General features: G+C 47.1%; 1 protein-coding gene and 1 long non-coding RNA gene across 4 annotated transcripts in view; one reads left to right on the top strand and one right to left on the bottom strand.

Moving 5' to 3' along the window:
* LOC145658585 (uncharacterized) overlaps positions 1-21995 on the top strand; it is a 42283-nt gene that overhangs the window by 8332 nt on the left and 11956 nt on the right. The gene's annotated exons all lie outside the window — the stretch shown is intronic.
* The window catches only part of ets1 (ETS proto-oncogene 1, transcription factor), a 36564-nt gene continuing 30660 nt past the window's right edge, over positions 16092-21995 (bottom strand). For all 3 annotated transcript variants that reach the window (XM_081716057.1, XM_081716058.1, XM_081716059.1), the window contains 2 exons: positions 19432-19550; positions 16092-19042 (listed from right to left, as the gene is read on the bottom strand). In XM_081716057.1, coding sequence (XP_081572183.1) covers positions 18827-19042; positions 19432-19550 — 335 coding nt within the window. In that variant the 3' untranslated portion in view covers positions 16092-18826. The remainder of the gene's footprint in view (positions 19043-19431; positions 19551-21995) is intronic.

The raw sequence follows: 21995 nt of genomic DNA, 5'->3' as shown, positions 1-21995 counted from the left end.
GTCAAAGCTTTATCTCGGTGATTGTTTTGGATGTAGAAATATAGTGCACACCCACAGGTTTAAGTCGATTAACCACTATTAACCATTAAACTGCTTAAACTTGCTGTCTGGCCATGGATTGCTTACAGCCAATTTAGGGGTTTTGTGATAAGAATTATTGCTGAATAATCTGAAGACAGATGTGCAGTTTCTACAGTATATTGTAGTATCCTGTACTATGAATGGCCTTTATCAGGAGGCAGCTTGATTCATGAGCATTCAGGACCACCGGACCCATTTCATATCCTTCTGGTTTTCATATGAATTACATGTTGAAGTTGATATTTATGGCACTACCAAGCCCTGACGCTCTCCAGACATTTTGGCTCAAAGTTCGGCCGATGCCTGGCAGATGCTCTGTTTCATGTTTCATGTTCCTGTCTGTCTCTCTGTCTGTCTCTCTCTCTCTCTCTCTCTCTCTCTCTCACTCTCTCTCTCTCTCTCTCTCTCGCTTTCTCTCTCTCTCTCTCTCTCTCACTCTGCTTTTTGTTTCTCTTGTAGGAGAGGATATACAGAGTTCTTGAGGGAAGCGGATATCCGTCAGATCCCCAGCGTGCCCATAGTGCGTGAGCACTCGGCATTTGGGAGGAGGTGGGCGGGGGTGGGCGGGGGTTCAGGCTCAGTGAAGGGCGTCCCTCATGCTTCCTGTGCCCCTTGCTCAGTCACGCAGCACCAGGCTTGCCCCAGCTGAGGGCCACGTTCCACCCCACACGCGTACTACCCCAAATGACACCACACGGCAAGAAGCAGACAGCATTACTTCACTCTGTGAACAGTGTTGCTCGCTCTGTTTCTATCTATCTATCTATCTATCTATCTATCTATCTATCTATCTATCTATCTATCTATCTATCTATCTATCTATCTATCTATCTATCTATCACGCTAGCTCTTGCTATCTATCTATAATCTATCTATCACTCACTATCTCTCTCTCTCTCTCTCTCTCTCTCTCTCTCTCTCTCTCTTTCTTTCTCAGTATCAGTTTTGGTGCTTCTTGCATCTTTCACTGCACCAGCTGTCCTCGTTTGGTTATTCTGTCCTGCGTGGATCTCCACGCAGGACAGAATGCCCGAACCCTCGCAGTGCTGCGCTGGTGCTGCGCTGGTGCTGCGCTGGTGCTGCCCATCTCCCATGTAGTCAAAGCAGCACAGCCTGGCGAGTGAGTGGGCGTGGGGTGTGACGCCGTGGGAGGGATGCGGGTGAGTCTGAGCCCACCCGGAGCCACCGTGCTCAGCCAAGCAGCCCCCCAAACCCCCCACAGTCTTCCAGCCTGTCTTGGCCTAAATCCACGGGGGTCATCCCCTCTCACCCTCGCCCACAGATAAGCTGGTCTCATCCACACTAGACATGTTGAGAGAATGTGTTTCCAATTGAACTTGCGCTGCTACTCCCCTGTCTGGTCACTCTTTCTCTGTCTCTCTCTCTGTCTGTCTGTCTGTCTGTCTCTCTCTCTCTCTCACTCCGTCTCTGTCTGTAGGCCCACATATGTATCACACCTGATTAATTCAGCTTGAGAGCAGGCAGCCAAACGCTGGGATCGATAAATCATTGTTTTATGTGTGTGCAGGTAAATGAGAAGCACGTCCGTGGCTAAAAATACAGAGAGGCTCTCCGGCTCTGCCCGCTACACATGCTTCACGTTAATGCCTTCGTGAGCAGGCTTTGAAAAACTCTTTCGCTCTCGTTCGCTCCTCTTTTCTGCTCTTTCTCTTTCTCTCTCCCTCTCCTCTCTCTCTCTCTCAGTATCATTATATGTCTACCACAGTAACATTTAGATTTGTTTTTTATAATAATTCATCTTTGGCACTGGTCATTTACAACTGCACATACAAAAAGCCAACGTAGTGTCAGCAACTTGTGCTAAATGAAGACTTAATCGAGGGCCGATAATTCAGTTCATATTTTTTTGATTATTTACTTAATTAATGTAATATTTCCTTTTAACGTTGACCTTAACAAATTTGATGTTGACCTAAACCAAACGTCTGTTCTGATGTGAGGTTCTGAACTGACCCGGACCTGACCAGGATCAGGGCATTGCTCTTCCACTGGCATTAACCCCGAGCACGTCTCATGAGAATCTCCCACATGAGAAGCCCAGAATATGTTTCATTCTGCACCTGCTCAGTCATCGAACCCGATGGGTGCCAGATGTCGTGGTATGACTCAGCGGCATGAGCCGTGGCCCACCACCGTCCACCACCACGTTCATTGCCGAGATGCCTCACGCACAAAACTCTTTCCAAACGTGGCGAAGGTGTGTCTTCTTTGATCTGATGAGAATTCCAGTCGTGTGTGTGTGCATGACCTCTGACGTGTGGTTGTTCATCCTTTGTGTGGGGCCGCTGCTCCAGTTCCACAGTGCTCACATGTTCCAGGCAACACGGAGCTGTTTGCGTCAAAGCGTGTGCGTGTTGTATGAAGTCATTCGGATCTCTAGAGGAAGGCATTATCTGAGAGGCATTTGGGGGAGGGGAGGAGCAGCAGGACATGTTAGCTTCGAAGTGTAACACAAACCCTAACTTAAACCCTGACCCTAACCCTAACTTAAACCCTGACCCTAACCCAAACCCTAACTTGAACCCTGACCCTAACCCTAACCCTAACTTAAACCCTGACCCTAACCCAAACCCTAACTTGAACCCTAACCCTAACTTAAACCCTGACCCTAACTTGAACCCTAACCCTAACTTAAACCCTGACCCTAACTTGAACCCTAACCTTAACCATAACCCAAACCCTAACTTGAACCCTGACCCTAACCCAAACTCTAACTTGAACCCTGACCCTAACCCAAACCCTAATTTGAACCCTGACCCTAACCCTAACTTAAACCCTGACCCTAACCCTAACCCTAACTTTAACCCCGACCCTAACCCTAACTTGAACGCTAACCATAACTCAAACCCTATCCCTAACGTGAACCCTAACCCTAACCCAAACCCTAATCCTAATTTGAACCCTTGAATCCTAACTCAAACGCTAATCCTAACATGAACCCTAACCTAAATGCTAATCCTAACTTGAACCATAACCCTAACTTGAACCCTAACCCAAAACCTATCCATAACTTGAACCCTAACCCAAACACTAAATCGAACCCTAACCCTAAGCTTAACCCTGGCTTGAACCCAAACCAGTCAAGCTTCAATCACAGTTGACCCATTTTTCATTTCAATTACAATTGACACATTTTTCATCTAAGAACCTTTGCACTCATGCACTCATAAGAGTCAAAACCCTTACATGGAGGGGGAGTATTTCATGCAGTGTTGCTCTGTCTTTCTGTCTCTATCTGTCTGTCTGTCTGTCTCTCTCTCTCTCTCTCTCTCTCTCTCTCTCTCTCTCTCTCTCTCAGTAATGCACTTCAGTACCTTTTTTTTTAATGCAAGTCTATTTTGCTTTAATTTTTGATTTGCTGTTTTTGGACACCCATGTTGTTTAAAAAATGAATAGTACTGGCTACTTCCTAGCGAGTATTAGTTTTGAATTTGCCCTTCCAGAGTTGTATTTATTATTATTAATACTGAATACACACAAGTCCATGCAGTTAAAGTACCTTTTCTGTAGTATCATAAAATGGGGGAATAGGAGTGTTCTATCTCAGCAGATTCTTAAGCGTTCCCACTGCAAAATCTTTCCACAACTCCCCTTGGCTTGCTGAAGCACGGGTGTGTTATTTTCATTTGCGTCCGCCGAGCCTGTGTCTGACATGCATCACGCTGTCTTCTAGCCTGTGACTCTCTTGTCCTGATAAAGGTGGTTTCCTGTCGATGCACCACTTTGCATGTGGAGCCTGAGAAAGTGCTATCGCAGCTAATCGGGGAAGGTCGGAGAAGGAACCCAGACTACATCGCACGGGCTTCACACGGCCGGCCGGAGGAGAGCGCGGCACGCGGGGCCCGGCTCTCGGCCCCCGCGGGGTCAGCGACCTAGAAGCAGACGCTCTCGCTCCCTTCCGCGCTCTCTCTCTCTCTGTGTCGTCTTATCTTGTGTGTTGCCACCCACTCCTCCTGCTCTCTTGCGTTTGTGTAAAGGAAGTGAAGGTGTTCTAACACAGCACTTTGAGCTGCGGTTTACAAGCCTGCAGATTGTCAAATCTTCAAATTGCTCTGTCCTCACCCCACCTTACTTTTCTCTCTTTTTGTCTTACTCAAAGTGCCTTTAGTTTGTTTATTTTTGTTGTTGGTTTTTTTGGGGGGGCGGGGGGAGAAATTTAAATATTGGCCCAAATAATTAGCAGTTATTTTGACACAAACAAATAATTGAGCAATTTAGCACTTTAAAGTAGAAAGACACCAGACGCTTTCTGAAAAGATTTCAGAATCTCACGAAAGCTGTGATGGAAAAGATAACGTAGATGGCCTGTCATTTTTATGCCAATAAAAAGAAGAAAAAGGAAGAAAAAAACCCACTACAGCTACAGGGTGTTCAGAGGGGGGTGTATGAGCCCTCCATGACAGCTCTCGTAAACGTACATAAACAGTCATAACGGTTCAATTTGAAAACTGTTTCAAGCTCAAATAACAGCTTCTGCAAATGACAAACGTTTGTTGACATCAGTCTCTAGCGCTGCACAACTCTCTTTTACCGCCATGTATGTCCCGAATATCAAGTTAACATATTGCCGATTGAGCACACAACTTGCCAGCTGAGACCAGATGGAAGATTTAACAAATATTAGCACTTCAAAAAAAATTTAAAAAAAACATGTGCTGTAGTATAAAGTTGTGTTACATAGTAAAGGCTTCAACAATGACGGTCAAGTCACTTCATGACCCTTAGACTGACACTCACTATGTAATCTTGTTTTATGATAGAGTTCATGTCAAGCTAATGGCTTACTCTGTCTTGCTTCCTTGACTGGCCTCAGTGTGTGTTAGCTAGGGGCTAGCCAGCGCTAGCCGCCGACTGACTCTGCTTCTTTGTAGCAGTGGTCAGCCTGTTTTACAGACACATCTGGTGTGTCTGGAGCAAGCAGCAGCAGAATGTGAGAACATAAAGCACAAGCTTTTCCCACCCCCGCCCCCCGACCCGTCTCCAGGCCTGCGGCACCCAGCAGAGCGTGGACCCCTGTGCTGTGGGAACCGACTGCGAGGCGATCAAGGAGGGATCCCAGCCAGTGCACAATGTTGCCGGGCAGAGCTCGCACCCCCGGTGCTCTCCAGAGCCCTGGCCGCTGGTCCAGCCACGCCACGAAGGCTCAGGAATGACGCCGTCCGGAGAGATTTGTTGTTTGACAAGTATTCCGTAATGCTAACGCGTAAGAATCTTCTATGGGTCAGTTGTTTTCTTTCTTTCATCCCTCCTGTCTGGTGTGTGTGGTATATGTAGTGCTGATGGCATAACCCCCCTCACGACATTCAGTCTTGCACTACTGCTGTATTGCGGTGGCGATGGTGATAATGCTAATCTCCAGGCCCCATATTGTACTGATAAAGTGAACCAAAGTCTGGCTGCTTTTTTGGCGGGTCTGGCCCAGGGCTGTTCTTTCACCGTCTGGAAAGGGAACTGGCCCAGCCGGATCAGTGCCTCCCACCCAGCCAAACCAGTGTCTCCCACTCAGACCAGTCTCTACCACCCCCCCAGACCAGTATCTTCCACCCGGACCAGGATCTCCTCAGAGTCCTTTTCCAGGCATGGGGTTCTCCCCCACATCTCAGGGATGACACATTACAGACCATTTCTAGGTGGAGGATGAGAGATTGGAATCCATACATGCGCGCGCACTCACACACACCCTCTCACGCACTTTGGCCGCACCCTTCTGGGCTGTGCCGACGTGCGACTCGATCTCCACATGTGTCTGGATCGGCGGATGGGAAATTCGGCGACCTAGAATGGTTTTGGCCCTCACAGCTGTGTGAGAAGAAACCCTCCGACCCCCACCACCACATACAAACACACAGGCACGTACGCCCGCGCACACATACACACACACACACGTATTTGCTGCCGTTACTACGCTGTACGGGGCCATATGTTTTTTTACACCGTGTCTTTAAGCGTTTCATTGACCCAGTGGGGCGTTACTCATGGCGTGGTGCCCGTGTTCTCTGGTTCGTGTCAGTCTTGAGTCACTCTACCCGCTGTGTGCTCTGCCTGTACTGGCCATGCTTGGGAATTGGCCCAGACAGTTTTTTTGTTGTTGTTTTTTTTTAAATCTGCTCTGCCTTTATCTTCCCACCAGCCCCTCAAGGAGAGCACAGGGCTCGTGATTGGTCAGAGGAGAGTGACTGGTCAGAGGGGGCAGGACATGGACATCTGATGACGAATTTGGGAGAGTGTATGTGTGTTTATGTTTCTGTGTAATTGTTTGTGTGTATGTGTGTGTGTGTGTGGGTGGGTGTGTGTGTGGGTGTGTGTGTGTGTGGGTGTGGGTGTGTGTGTATGCGCCATATACCCAACAGCTCATGATCTCACATGCTGTCATTCCACACAGCCTGGGTGATGTTTGCTACCTGCTTACTCATACAAACAGTGAGTATAGAGTTATAGAGTTATAAAACAGTTTCCAACTGGGCACGGTGGTAACCACTAAGAGGTTATGATCTTGTGAGGCAGGACTCAGTTCTTAGTAAGTGTGACTCACCACATGGAGAGTCCATTTAAATGAGTAATGGAGGTGATGGTGTTACAATGGAAAATAGCAAGTGTAGGTAACAGAACGTTAGATGCCCAGATAAGGTAATAACTTATAAGATCTGAGCTTAATAACATTAAGATCTTAGCAAAGTTTTGGATTTGGAAATATATACATACCTGAATTTTAAAAGATACTCGCAGAAGTGCTTTATTGTCTCCTTGGAAAACGTATCCTTACACTAGTACAACTAAGCTAAATCTAGAAAAATCAGAGTATATGTCTTTAGGGGTTTGGTTGGTTGGTTTGTTTAAATGAAGTACATTTATAAGAGCCTTAAAAGGGTGTTTAGTTGAGGTTTAAGGGGGATCCAGTGGTTCATTCGACCATATGGGGGTCAATACAGTCTTGAGTTTGTCTGCCCTGTTTATGAGGTGTACTGCTGGCTCAAGCTCAGTTGTAGGTGTGCCAAGAAGGATGTGAGCTACAGGTACTGTGTGAGGTTGTAGTTATTGAGTGATTTTTTTTGCCCTCAGCCAGCTCACCTATGACTCCCGAGGTGCTGCTGGGAATGGTCTGGGAGTCTTAACCACCCCTCGTCCCGAGAGCTCAGCTCACCCCAGTTAGTGAGACACCAGAGGAGTCCTTTCACGAAACTGGAAATGTGTGCTTAGTTCATTTATTCACTTTTAAACCTACTCATTGTTTAAACCACTCAGACTGCGTTTTTAGACAAATTTGCCAGTTCGTTATCAGAGCGCTTGGTATTTGCATGCAAGAAGTTTAGTTTATCAACAAGTTTATTTTGTCAACAGCAGGTGACAGAGTGTCGAAACAAAGATCACATTGCTTGATCAATAATTCGTGTAGGTTTTTTACTTTATGTGGTATTGCACATATATGTAGTTACATCACATATCTAAGATGCATATTACACTAAGAAACAGACCAGAGTTTTTTTTACTGGTCTGTTTCTAAATTCCACATGAAAAAAAAGCCATTCAATCTCTTAAATTACCACAGTCTTATCACAGATTACAGTTTGGGAATAACAAAAAATTCTGAGCTAAGGCTATGGGAATCAGATTATGTGAATCAGGAACTACAAACTTTTTCTGTTCTTCTAAGAAGGGAAATTAACTGTGTCCAAAGTTAACTGTGTGAGGATGATGACATGTTGGTAATGAATCAATCCCGATGAAACCAACTGTACTGTTAAAGGAAGTGTTGTACGCAAAGACTGGTCCATCCCAAAGTATGGGCCATAGAATTATTCTCAAACACAATTAAAACCTTAAAAAAGATGCAAAGCTGTCAAGATATTATATGCAATTAAATAAAAAAAATTTTAAATGGGTGAAAAAAGCTTCTCTGTCTTCTTTGCAATTTTAGCCAGGGCTTTATACTGATAATATTCTTGGCATCAATCTCTCTATGCTAGCATAAGGATGTTTTGGATAGAGACTACAACTTCTGTAAGTCTCTCTGGACAAAGGTATCTGCCAAATGCTGTAAATGTAAAAAGTGCGAATGTAAAAAAAGTGCTTAGGCTACACATTTAATGTGCCCCATTTTGTCTTGAGTCTCCCACAGCATCGACGTTTCAGTAGCTCTGACGCTCACGTGCAGCACACAGTGCTGTTAACATGAAATTAATGTTGACATTTAGCGTGACTGGTCTGCCAGGACCACTTCCCTGCGCAACATGTGCCGTCTATCGGCAATAAAATAACATCTTTTCAAATCGCTCATCATAAATCCATTCTAAAAAATCAAGAGGATATGTAGCACACAACTGACTCCCTGATAGTTTTAAAGTATTTAAAGTGTGTGTCATCCCCAGATACTTTCTTTCTGTCCTCCTGGGATTAATGAAGGTTTCGGGTCCTGTATGCAGTGTCATTACCATTACCAAAAGCCAATGCGTTTAGTTCAAAACACCAGAACACTTGGTTTAATATATATCTTAACAGGCATGATGTCAGACGTTACCATTAAATATAATCCCAAGGAATTGGGGCTGAAGGTGGAAGTCCAAACCTGGTTCTTTGATCAGGAACGCACTGAGTACCTGAAGTGATAAGTGAGAAGATTCCACTCTTCTAGAGAATATCAGTCACTCAGGATGGAAAAGACTCTGACAAGATGCACACTGCATACAAGCCTCCATGAGTCACTGTGGAAAAGGCGTGTTTTTTTTTTTTTTTATCTTTAAGCCTTTGTCTTTCCTTTGGCTGCTAGTATTGCGGTCTTCTCTGTTTTAAGGTTCTGACGCTGTTTGAATTTCAAAATAGTTGCCTTTTTTGTGTGTTGTTTTGTTTGGTTTTTGCCTATAAATGGTAAGGCGTGGGCACACACAGTAGTGGCACCCACTAAAACGACTGCAGCACATTATGAGGTGCAGACAGAACAGGACACACTGCCCCCTTCCCATAGTTCATAGTGGCAGCTGGAAGGCACAAGGCAGCCATGCTGGATTTTAACCATTATAAAGATTTTTTAATATACAGTTGAGAAAAGGAGAAGAAACCTCCTCACACTTCATCAGCACTTTTTTTGTGTGTGTGTCCTTTTGGGGGGAAAAGCGTGAGATTAAAAGCCTTCCTCAGATGTACATTTGCAACGTGTCTGGGCCTGAGAGAGATAATGGAAGGGAGTTGAGCTCCACGAGGCAGTAAATCAGATCTCCGTCTCATGCAGTGTGAAGGTTCAGAGGTCAACTGGAAAAAAGTAACGGCTTTTATGACCAGGTGCTTCCCACAAGGATAAAGAAGCTCCTAAAATATACAGTTCAGGACGCACCTATTTTGACTGGTCACGTCACTAGATTTGTCGGTCTTCCATACTGTGTAAGACCAATGCTCTGGTTCTGACCCAAATCCCTTGGACTCTTTAAGATCCCTGGCTTGCTGTTGGGTCACAATGCCCAGAAGAAGAAATTCGTGGCCCGCATGTTTGTTAAAAACAGCCCGTCTGTGCTGAAAGCACGCACACCACAGATGCACCGATTTGGTAAACAAGCTAACTTAGCTAGTAACGTGGCTCTTGGTTACTGTGGTTGTGTGCTTGTGTATTATGTCCCACCATCGATGTGAAAGGACCATTCCCACATTACTAGGCAATTCTGCAGACGCTGTTACTGTTTCCTGAGCATCTGAGTACTATTACAGCAGCCGTTTTCTGGCTCGCTCTCTGCATGTCTCAGTGCTTTTGACGTAGCTGTCGGGTGATGCAATTTGCCGGCACCGTGTACTCGAGGGCAGCTCCCTCAGAAAGAAATGTTTCACTTATGATTACACAAGCACGGCTGAGACAATCACTCTGTATTCTTAAGAATTCAAAGCGGACGCAGTGGTGGTATTAGGAAACATTGGAGAGGTTCAGGAGCTGTCATTTCCACGTTTATGCTTCATTTGTATAATGTCTTTGTGCAGTTGGCTTCAACCCAATTAATTTTTCAAACAGGGATTAAGGTGGGGGTGTCTCGTGTTATTCGGCAAGAAAAAAAACAACAACACAGAAGCAGCTTCGGAGAAGAAACCTTGTGGTGGCTCCACTGGTGTGTTTGTGTAAGCCCATGATGATTCAGCACACTTAGCTACGAGTATTGAAGGAAAGTACCTGTTATTATTAGCCGGCGCTGCTGTTTGTTTTGTTCAGAACGGTTGAAAGCTACACGGAGAAAGAACTGCCACAGTGTTCTGAGGGACAGTGGTTTTGTGGTTTTGTGGGGGCCTGGATGAAGCTGGAATGATGGAGGAGAGGGAGAATAAGCTGACCCCAGCCCTGCAAGTGAAGCGATGGCGTGGGAGAGCTTGCTTACAGCAGCAGTTTGGTGGTCTTGCTGTAAGTGTATACAGCACCACCACCCCCACGCACACACCACCCTCTTTAAACATTTATATCTTACCCAGCAGACCTCTCGCCTTCCACTTAACCTGTGCATTTATTCCCAGCCTGCTACATGCATGCTTTCTCTCTCTCTCTCTCTCTCTTTCTCTCTCTCTCTCTCTCTCTCTCTCTCTCTCTCTCTCCCCTGTCATCCCTCGTTCTCACATCATGTGGGTAGGTGCATTGTCCAGAGCCGCTGCTAATGCCTTGCTCTGTTCTCTTTCTCTCCTCTGTCATGTTCAACGTCAGGCTGTCAATCGAGGCGTTTTGCCTAAAGTCTTTGTGAACAGGTCATCCATTCTCGCTCCTCTCAAAAAGCTTTTGTGTGTGTGTGCACGTGTGCGTGCGTGTGTGTCTTGTTAATGTGAGTTTCCCACTGATGACGTCTTTTCTCACACCACTTACCAGATCCAGTCCCCGGTCAGCAGTCTATCATGGTAATATGGCTGTGTTCGGACGGGTCCGGGCCATATTTGCTACGCCCGTGCTGCTTTCGGTAAGCCCTCATAAAGCGATGAGAATCTCAGTTACAGCCAAACTGGGATCAGAAAGTGCATTTGGCGAATCCCAGACTGACTACTCTGATGAAGGCCCTTGAGGAGGGGGTTGTTAGGACCTTGGGGGTGGGGTAGATTTGGGAAGGGGGGGGGGTCTCAGGAGGAACTGTGATTGGAAGCAGATGTTGAGAAGTGAGGGTGGAAGAGACCGCGGGGGTGTAGGGGTGCGGTGGGGTGGGGTGGGCTGGGGGGGGTTCGGAAAATTCTCAGGCCTGAGATCTCGCTTTCTGGGCTCTGCCTCTTTCGGCCAATCACAGGCCAGCGACAGTTCAGTGGTAGGAGGTTTGACGTGCCGTGATTGGAGGAGAGGCTGTACGTGGGCGGAGGGAGCAGATGTCCTGGGAAAGGAGTGGCGACTTCCAGCTGGCGCCCTGTAAACGAAGTGAAAAAGCTCCAAGCAGCAACTGGACACAGACCAGATTCTGTACTAATCCAGCTGCATGCACACACACACACACTCACACACACACACACTCACACACACACACACACTCACACACACACACACACACACACACACACTCACACACACACACACACACATGCACACACACACACTCACACACACACACACACACACACACACACTCACACAGACACACACACACACTCACACACACACACTCACACGCACACACACACACACACACTCACACACACACACACACACACACACACACACAGACACACACACACACACACACACACACACTCACACACACACACACACACATGCACACACACACACTCACACACACACACACACACACACACACACTCACACAGACACACACACACACACTCACACACACACACTCACACGCACACACACACACACTCACACACACACACACACACACACACACACACACAGACACACACACACACACACAGACACACATACTCCTGCATGCAGTTGTACAAACAGAGCAAACATACAGCTGAAATTGCAATTACCGCACAGTTCAGATAGTCCAGGACTAACGAAATACGGTGAAAAGGGCAGAAGGGCACAGGAGGCGCCCTCCGTACAAACACGGTGCCCTTGCAAATACCAACCACTGCATTACCCATCAGGCATGGCTGGCCTGACGCTTCTTTGTACGCCAGCGGGGTGATAATGCAGCCATTGAGCAGGGACGCCGTGTCTCCTCCTGCCCCGCTGACCCGCCCCCGTCCCTGCTGCGTAGCCGTCACGTCTCTGTCGCCGGGCTTTGCGACAGCCTCTTACCCTCCATTGTGTCTCAGGCCCATGGCCACCTTCGCCAGTCTGAAACAAAAAAATATTTAATCAGGACTCCTGATGGAAAGCCCACGCTAGTGTCGGTTCATTTCCCGTCAGCGAATGGCAGGTCTCCTGGCCCACGTTGCCCCCCGCGGCTCCCCATGAATGCATCGCAGCCCGGCGAGAGTGCGCATACCTGGGGAAGGCCATGGTGAGGCCACAGGAGGGTGGGGCAGGGGGATGGAGGAGTGGGGGAGGGCAGGGGGGCGGTGCTAGGGAGGTGGGGGTTGTCTCCCGTGTTCAGTGGGACATTACTACAGGCCCGGACGAGCGCAATAAAAATGCAAATTGGAGCTAAAGGCAGTGAGCCCACCAGCCACGACCCCCATAAACCCCCATGATACACTTCCCACCTGTGGCCGCGTCTGTGCCAGGACGTCTCTGCTCCGTCTCCGAGCCGTGACAGGAGAGTGGAATGAAGGGTAACGCTTGAGTCTTTCAGTGTGGTGTGTCTGTGTGTGGGGGGTGTTGGGCAAAATGCCATTTCTGAAGCTTCTGGTGACTCACGTTTATCTCTTTTCCATAAACGCACACACAAAAAAAATTAAAAAGAGGATGAGAAAAGCACAGGAAAGGTCAGATTTTGTTGCGTCTCCGTTTTAACCGAAAAGGCGAACGTTTCGAAAGGGCTTTTGTGAAAGTTCCTTAGGCCACAGATGTGCCCTCTTAGCCAGAACCCTGAGAAGAACCCTGACACAGACACAGGGGTGGGGATGGAGCAGGGGTGAGGGGTACAGCTTCACATGTCCCACACCATCCCTGTCCTCTTTTGACCAATACCAGATTTGTGCATCGAGGACAGTGCACCCAGAATAGACTCCAGGCCACAGAGACGCCGGGACATGAGCAAAGGAAACTATGGTTGAGGGGTGGGCTTCAGATATCATGTCCTTCAGCCTAGTGCGACTTAACGTGCACGACTGATCTCCACTTTGGGGTGCCTGTACAAGCTCACACACGGAGCTGAGAGCTGTGCACTCATTCCGCAGCATGTCTTTGCCATACACAATGCCACACACCACACCACAAGTCACGTCATAGCAGTGCTGACAATATATTTAATTGCACTGCTGCACGTAATGACAGTTGCACTTGATAAAACGAATCCTAGCGGCCAGAGGTTGGGACGTCGCAGTTACAGCTAAAAGTACATTGCGATTCACTGCTGAAAAATGTATTTATAAAAATAAATTCCATCGTTGTAATGATAAAGTGAAACTGGAAGTTGTCATTAGGTGAAGGTTATCAGTTATTTCTGGTGCTCTCCTTAGTTTGAACTCTGTACCCTGTGGCATTTTGAATGGTGCGTGTGATGTAAAAATGAAACTTATGGTGAGTTTTTGGTAAACCCTGTGTTTGTGCCCTAGAAGAGCTGACTTCCACGCAGGGACGAGCTCATTTTTGGTGCCTCTCGAATGAAGCTTTTGGGGCATTTGGGAAGGACTTGTCTCGCCTGCTCTGGCTGGGGCCGCGGGAGACAGCTGGAGTCTGCCGGTCCCTAGCATAAATATTTGGACTGAGGATAAAAACACCAGGCACTCTACTGCAGAATTTTTGAAGCCCGTGCACTCGTGTGTATGTGCATATTTGCGTACATGCGCATATTTATATGTGTGTATTTTTGTCTATATGTGGGTGTATGCACGTGCGTGTTTGTGTATATGTGGGTATTTTTTTTGTCTTTTTGTGCATATCTGCATGTGCGTGCGTGCGTGCGTGCGTGTGTGTGACAGGCAGACAGAGAGAAGCCTCTAATGCCACCAGGTGTGGCACGCCTTCGCACTTTTGCACTTTTCTTTCATTCTTGTTCTTTTTTTTTCTGAGATCAAATGCAATGGAAACTTTCCTCAGCGAGATATGTAAATTACCCTTTGAAATCCCCAACTGCTAGAACCAACAAAGCCACAGGTATGCTGTGGCATTTCCGTCACCTTAACTCGGGCTCATAAACAAGCTTTAGTAGCTAAACATATCTTATTAGCTGTGAATATGTATAGGTGCTATATTGGGAGGGTACTTTATATATATATATATATATATATATATATATATATATATATATATATACACACACACACACACACACACACACACACACACACACGACAAAAGTTCATAATTACACCTTTTAGGTCAAGAAGATTCTTTTTTAGGGCAAATGCCATGATCTGAAAGTTCCATCTGAAAACTTATGTCAGCGCATGACAGCTCTTTTTTGCTTGAAGAGCAGTCATCACCATCCCTTTGTGAAAAGACAAGTGTAGGCTGGTAGAAGTGTGTGCGCGCGTGCGTGTGTGAGGCTGAAGAACGGGAAGGTGGAGAAATGAGACAAGCCACCTGTGCCAGCACAACACATTGCTGCCAAACAATGCCTGAATATCCTGAAATGCGCGCATGTGTGTGTGTGTGTGTGTGTTAGCAGTTAGTAGTAACTTACATTTTTTTTAAGAACCTGACTTTTTGCCAATAGCTTTCCTTATGCAATCGAATTTATAAGCCACAAATGAGCGCTCTGATGAAAATCAGACATATAGTTCTCCACATGCACTAAAACAGTCTCCTGATCTGTGGTTGCTTTGGAGTGAAGGTGGACTCCACAGAATCTTATCCACTGTTTTGAAGAGTAGAAAACACAGAGACAGAAGCTAGAGTGAGAAAGATGGCCCTCGCGTGTTTTTATTTAGATTCAAGCAATTTACTGATGGCGGAGCTCGCAAATATTAGTGGGCTCAGTACATGCAGACACCACCACGGGCCACCACAGTAACAGTTGTTAGCAGGGGTGACTAGGAGAGACATTTTTAATCTTCGCTGCTTTCCCCTTATCTTTCACACGATTAGCTACAGTCACACCCTCAGGGTGGTACTTATCCTACCCCTGTCCCAAATATGTGCCCAGAAAGGGTCCAGCTGCCCTGATTTATCCCTTTATTAAACCTGCCATGGTTAAGGGCATGCCTGGTCCCAGTTCTTCATCATAGAGTCATGAAGGGTCTGGTGTCTTCCTGCTGCTGACATGCCTCGTCCCAGCTAGCGTAGGGGTCGTTACTTCAACCCGAGCTCTTAGATGAGAGATGATACCAAGACTAGTTTAAATCCAAGGCCAGGCTTATGCCCACGACTCTAGACCCGTGCTCTAGTTATCATGGAAAGAACCCAACCAACTCACTAAGCAAGCTCAGTGATACCCAACGCATGCTGAGGTGGCAAGCTTTCCGTACACGTTGCGTTTGAACTGCCGCTCTTAGTCTCATGCATCTTAACATAGCCCACAGGCGAAGTGATTAGCAATGCAAGAATGCAGTGGCACATTGGAAGTATGGCCTCTAATACACTAGAACACAAATTCACCACAGAAGTAACCCAGCATGCAAAAGACTTTCAAAATCAACTTCATCTGCAAGCAAAATCCAAATCCCACCTGTGTGTGGTGTGTGTGCGAGTGTGCGCGCATGCACTCTCTCTCTATATATACACACACACACACACACACACACACACACACACACACACACACACACACACACACACAAAACACAATCCGAGAGGCAGTTTTTTTTTCACGTACATTTTATAACATAACAATTTAAAGTACAATAAGAAATAGAAGCTACCGTTTATAAAACTCTCCAGCGGAACATAATGATGGGCCAGCATCAGCCATTTCTCTATAGCACTGTATAAGCAGACAGGTCTTTACATTTCATATCATAGCAACTTTTATTTCTTCGTATAATAAAAAAAAAAAAAAAAAAAGAACACGCTACATTTGGTCCTGCACTGTTTTCCCATGAAAGCACCTGTCTGCGTCTCATATTTCAAAGTTTATAAAATATAAATTATTGAAAAATATTCAAATGCTTGTGAACTAAATACATTAAAATTCTCATTTAACAAAAAAAAGAAAAAAAATACAGAAACACTATATTAAATTGTACAAAAAAAAGATCAAGTGGAAAAAATGTTTTCCCCATTAATAGTCTTGTGATATGCCTTCATCACAAAGTTTATGCAAAAACCTTTACACATGTCCATCACTATCACTCATATAACAAAGTTTAGGGTTGATATTTAAGACAACAGTTAACAGTTTTCATCAATTAAGGGGGGACGGGGACGGACGCAATGCAACATAATACCACGTGACATTTTGACGTGAAGTATGAAATAAGACAATGAATTCAGCGTCACATAGCACTTTTTTAAACTTTAAATCCACATGGACATGAGACAATAAGATTACTGCCACGGACCACAGCGTCTTTGCCTGCAGGAGATCCGTTAGAATGGCTGAAAGATGTCTCTTTCAGCCTCCTAGTTTTTAAGGCCCTCTTTCGTAGGAGTTGGATTTTCTTTTCTTTTTCTTTTTTTGGCCTACGTGTCACTTAATCCACACTTAATCCACGCATTTACTCAGTTCAGTTCATAATGAAAGACAAAGGGCCATCTTTAAGGGGCGTCCTGTCTGTCCTTCAGCAGCGCGGACGAGCTCTGAATGTCCCGGCTGGGCTTTTGTATGGATTTGGATGTTACTAATACTCTGACTGTGGCATATTTTTTCAGTCTAGGGCTTTTAATAAACGAGTTATGAAACGCAATCTGTACAAATAGACAATCCCAAAAGGAACCCTGTCAACACGGGTAGCATTTCGCCGCCGTCCACAGTAACGTCCGTTTTTGCAGGCGAACACTCTGGGACGTTTCCCCGCAGGGTCCCACGACCCACAAACGGCGCTGCGGCTGCAACGTGAGACGCGAATCGCTGACGATGACATGCGCCGCGTCCCATAGCCATGTTGAAAAGCGTTACGCCACTGAAGAAAGACGATGAAAGCAATCTAATATGTGTGCACGAGCCGTTGTCATTGTCTAATTGTATCTTCACTCCGGTTACTCAATATTTCTCAGTTGCTTCCAGTTTCGTGGCACGTTAAAGTTTCTGTGGATGGGGTACAAACCCTCACTAATGCTAAAAGAATAAACCATTCACATCTGAAGCTACTAAAACAGCAACGTTACTGTCTGTTATGCTCTTTAATGAAACTCCGCGACGAACTTCAGTCTCTGGCTGCGTCCCTACATTCTTGAGCCTTTTAGCGCAAACCTCGCTGGGTTCAAAGCTTCCCTGCTTCAGCCCCACTGCTCTCCGGCCACGCCCACAAAGCGCACGCACGACCGACCTCCGCTTCTGACCTTAAGATGAGCTCCTCCGCGCGGCCAAGTCCCGAGCAGCTGGCCGGCTCTTTTCCAGATCCTGGACACACTCGGCCGAACCGCAACGCCAGCCCGAGAGGACAGGGTTGCGACCCCTCACACCCACCCCCACACCCACCCCGTACCTTGTCACGTTCGCTGTCCTACGGCAACTCTCACAAAGACAACGAGAAAGACAAAATGGAAACACGTAAAAGGCCAAGGGCCTGAAGTGGCAACGAAGACTTATAGCTAAGGCAAGAGACGCTGGAAGTCCTCGGTCCGAGTGTAAGGGCTTGGAGGCTGGGCCGTGTGCTAGACAGCTGCCTGCATTGTCCTCTTGGTTAGGACCGAAACTCCTCTGCTCATAACTCGAAGGCGGGTGTGTTTGGGGCCTCCTGCCGCCGCCGTTGAGAAGAAAACGGCTACTTTCAGTTGCGTCTGGCACTCATTCTCAGTTTGAGTGCGACGTGCTCCTTTCAACTGAACTGCATGAGCAAAACACTCATCTGCTGCCAGAGCTTTCAGTTATGGGAGTTATGTACAAAAAAATAACCACCTTTGACGTTAAACAGGTGTGTTTGTGTGTGTGTGTGGGGGGGGGGGGATGCCTGTGAGACTGTGTTTAAGTGTGATTTGTGGTGGGGGAAATATTTTAAACTATTTGGCATTATTAACCCTTCATCTACACACAAGCCATAAACTCAAAAAATAATACTGGCACAAACATGTATCAGAAAAAAAACCCTAAAAAAATAAAATACTTTTTCTGTGGTCCATCTGAGAACTGTGTCCCTGCCTTATGCAGTGGGACAGTGACAGTGAGTAACTTATTAGTATATATTTCTGTGAAGCTCCTTTTCTCTCTAATTTTGGCAACATATTTAATAACAGGAACTTTCCATCCATAAAATGTCCATTTTAGGAACGAGTCCTTCATTCTTTCCTGGTCCCTCCCTTCCCCAAGCAGTTTGCGATTGGCTAGCCACTCTGCGCGCAATTCCAGGCCTCTGCTCAGAGCCGTGTACGGACACGACACACACTCACACTACAGACTATGCACTTTGGTAAAAGGTTTGGTTACGCTCCCTTCCCGTGACGGCTGCAGCCGTGAGCTCCAAAAACAAAACCGGACCATGGCTAGGTATTTAAGACACAACGTGACCGGACCCCCAAAAAATGGACGAACCGCTGCTAACGGAGCGAAGGAGGGAGAGTCCCCGCCCCCCCCGGGCCCGCCCTGCCCCGCCCCGCCCCGCCTCTGCCCCGCCCCGGTCACTCGTCCGTATCGGGCTTGACGTCCAGCATGGCGTGGAGTTCCTCTGGCGTGTAGCCCAGCAGGCTCTTCAGGTCGCATACGAAGCGGTAGACGTAGCGCTTGCCCGACGTCTTGTGGATGATGTTCTTGTCGTAGTAGTAGCGCAGGCCACGGCTCAGCTTCTCGTAGTTCATCTTGGGCTTGTTCTTCCTCTTACCCCATCTCCTGGCAACCTGCAGAGCGGAGGCACAGCCGTCAGCCCCGGCCGCAGCACGGGAGGCCTGCTCCGAGAGCAGGCGGGACCAGAGCAAGCTGCAAAAAGAGATCGCTGGCTTCCTAGGTGAACACAATGTGCATGTGGAAGAAGGCATTTTTCCTCAGTGCACTGGATACAAATACGGAGCTTTTCCAAAAGCAAACTCTTCTAATTTTATATTAAACTGCCTGACTAATGGCCTCCGGCGATAGCCCAGTTTTATCTAGCATGGCGCCTAATCTGAGGCCTCATCCTTAGGCAAACAAAGGCTGTTTTGTCAGTGTGGCTCATTCTGGAACGTACCCCGCCCACACACCCGATCCATCCCCCCACAAGCGACCGTGGCGCTGCCCCGTGACCTCTCACCTCGTCGGGGTCGGAGAGTTTGAACTCCCAGCCGTCTCCTGTCCAGCTGATGAACGACTGGCAGGACTTGTCTGTAAGAAGCTCCAGCAAAAACTGCCATAGCTGGATGGGGCCACTACCTACACACACACACACACACACACACACACACACACATACAAACACACGCACACATCAGCACTGGACGTACCACGTAAAATGTAGTCTGATGGTGCCTCTGTTAACAGAAACCTAAGCTCATGCTTAGAACCTTGAGCTGCATACGGTTTCATGTGTTTCATGTCAAAAACACGTCGATGCCTTGATGTGGGCTTGGTTTCCCGAAACCGTCACAACAGTGCGTCACCATGCAGCACCGAGTGCGTCACCGAGTAGCACTTTGAACTTCCTCTATCCCATCTGTGTTATCGGTGCTTTGACGTGTTTGGTCAAGCATAGGACAGAGTCTGTATCGTGGCATCACTGACGCTGCTCACTGTCGTCCCAGGCACACGGCCTCGTGCAGCGTTTACTGGCTAAGAGAGACAAAGGCTGCAGTATTTCTCGTCGGGTGCTGGGTCCTGGGCCCGGACTCTCTGTGTGAATTCCACTGGGCTGAGATCATTGTGCATCGTGCCCCCTGGCTAAAGTTTGAGGAATAAGTGACCAAAAGAGCAACTGTGATGTGTGCGCACATGTGTGTGTGTGTGTGTGTGTGTGTGTGTGTGTGTGTGCGCATGCATTCTGTGGGTGTGAGAAAGAGCGCCCGTGGATCTCCCCTAAAAAGCTGACTGTTCTAGCTCCCTCAACACCTCGCCGTCTCCTGCACCATCATGGTCGCTCCACACGTCCAGACGCTGGCACACACCCGCGCTGGGTGTACCGGCATGTATGCGCGCAAGTCGCGTCGGAACGCAGGAGGGGCCGGCGCGGCGCCCGCCGCTCACGGCAAGCTGCACCTCGTCCGCACGAGCCCAGGAGCCCGCCGGCTCCGTTGTCTCCTCCTCCTCCTCGCCTTCAACTTGCGGTTTGCGTATCGAAGATGAACCAACACTTTGCATCGCACCTGCTTCAAAGTCACGTTGCAAGCGAGCGGCAGAGAGCGCGCGAGACGCCAGCGTCAACAGCTCTCAGAAGAAACATCTTGATGTTTCATCTAAAAATATTTTTTCATATCTTTTCCTTTTTTTCTTTTTTCATATCTGTTTCATATCTTACACCCAAACATGGCCACAGATGGCAGAACCTGATTATCAGAATGGCTGCTTCACTCTGTGACCAACTAAAATAAAACTTTCAGAGGAATGAGTTTGAGCTGAACAATTCGAGACGCTGGCACATCCATACCTCTCCCTTCCTCTCCAAAAGTGTACGAGTAGCTAGCCAAAGAATTTTCCACCGTTATAACGATGTGCACGTCTGGATGCTAACGGGTCTCTGGTCTCAGAAATGCGGCTGCATTACACCCGGATGACCCGCCCAGTCCGCTCACCCAAGTCTGCAGGTCCCTCTCGGAACCGTTTCAAACACACGTGCAGGACACAGGGTTTAATCAGAACGCGACCTCTGAGTGTGGGCAGCGGTGCTAGATGTAAAAAAAAAAAAAAAAAAAAAAAAAAAAAAAAAAAAAAAAAGTATTTCATTTGGGGAAAAAAAGAAAGACGAAAAAGGTTTTGACTGTGGTCGCGCTGTTCTCTTCAAAGAAGCAAGGCTCCTGCATTTGCTCTTGTATGTTTGTGATTTGGAATGTGAAACATGAAAACCTCAAAGCGCAGGCCAGGGCTGTTTGTATCACTGCATTGCCTTATCTGCCCTCTCATCTCCATACACCAGCGCTGAACTCACCCAGCCAGCATTCGTCTCCACACACCAGCGCTGAACTCGCCCAACTGCAGCTTCCACGGCCATAAACAGCCATTTCAGGCTATAACATCAATGTCTATTAGACAGGTCTACAGCCTTCTCCCACCATCTCTCTCTCTCTCCATTACACACACACACACACACAGACACACACACACACACACACACACACACACACACACACACACACACACACACACACACACACACACACACACACACACACACACAGACACACAGACACACAGACCACCCTTCTTTATATAAAGGCGTGAGTTTATGGGGGCCAGTGATGCAAGTGAGTTCATTCATGCTACTATTCTGCTTTCCTGTGTTTCTGTTCCCTGCCTCTCCATGCAGTGTTTAACCATACAGGAGTGAGCGACAGTTTACGGGCTCTACGTCTCACATGCATTTCGCTCAGATCTGAAACCTGTTGCTAACCGGGTAAGTGGGCAGAGAGACAGATGTGCACACTTCACTCGCATTAGTGCAACACGTAATAATTACATCTCCACATATCATCAGGAAGGGATTCCTTGCACCAGCACACAATGAGACGTGTTTACAGAATCCAAGATAAGGGGGTAACCCTTTAATATGTCTTGGCCTAATTTTTCAGTATAAAACGCAGCTTTGTGTGCAAGACCTGAACATCACTCTCTTGTACAGGGTCTCATAAGGGTAGGATTCAATGATATAAAAAGATTTTAAATGACTTA

The sequence above is a fragment of the Electrophorus electricus genome, chromosome 6 (genome assembly GCF_041902795.1).
Source record: "Electrophorus electricus isolate QZ-2024a chromosome 6, ASM4190279v1, whole genome shotgun sequence".
Taxonomy (NCBI): domain Eukaryota; kingdom Metazoa; phylum Chordata; class Actinopteri; order Gymnotiformes; family Gymnotidae; genus Electrophorus; species Electrophorus electricus.
Note: the sequence above shows the minus strand (reverse complement) of the source record. Positions and strands in the feature narration are given on the sequence as shown.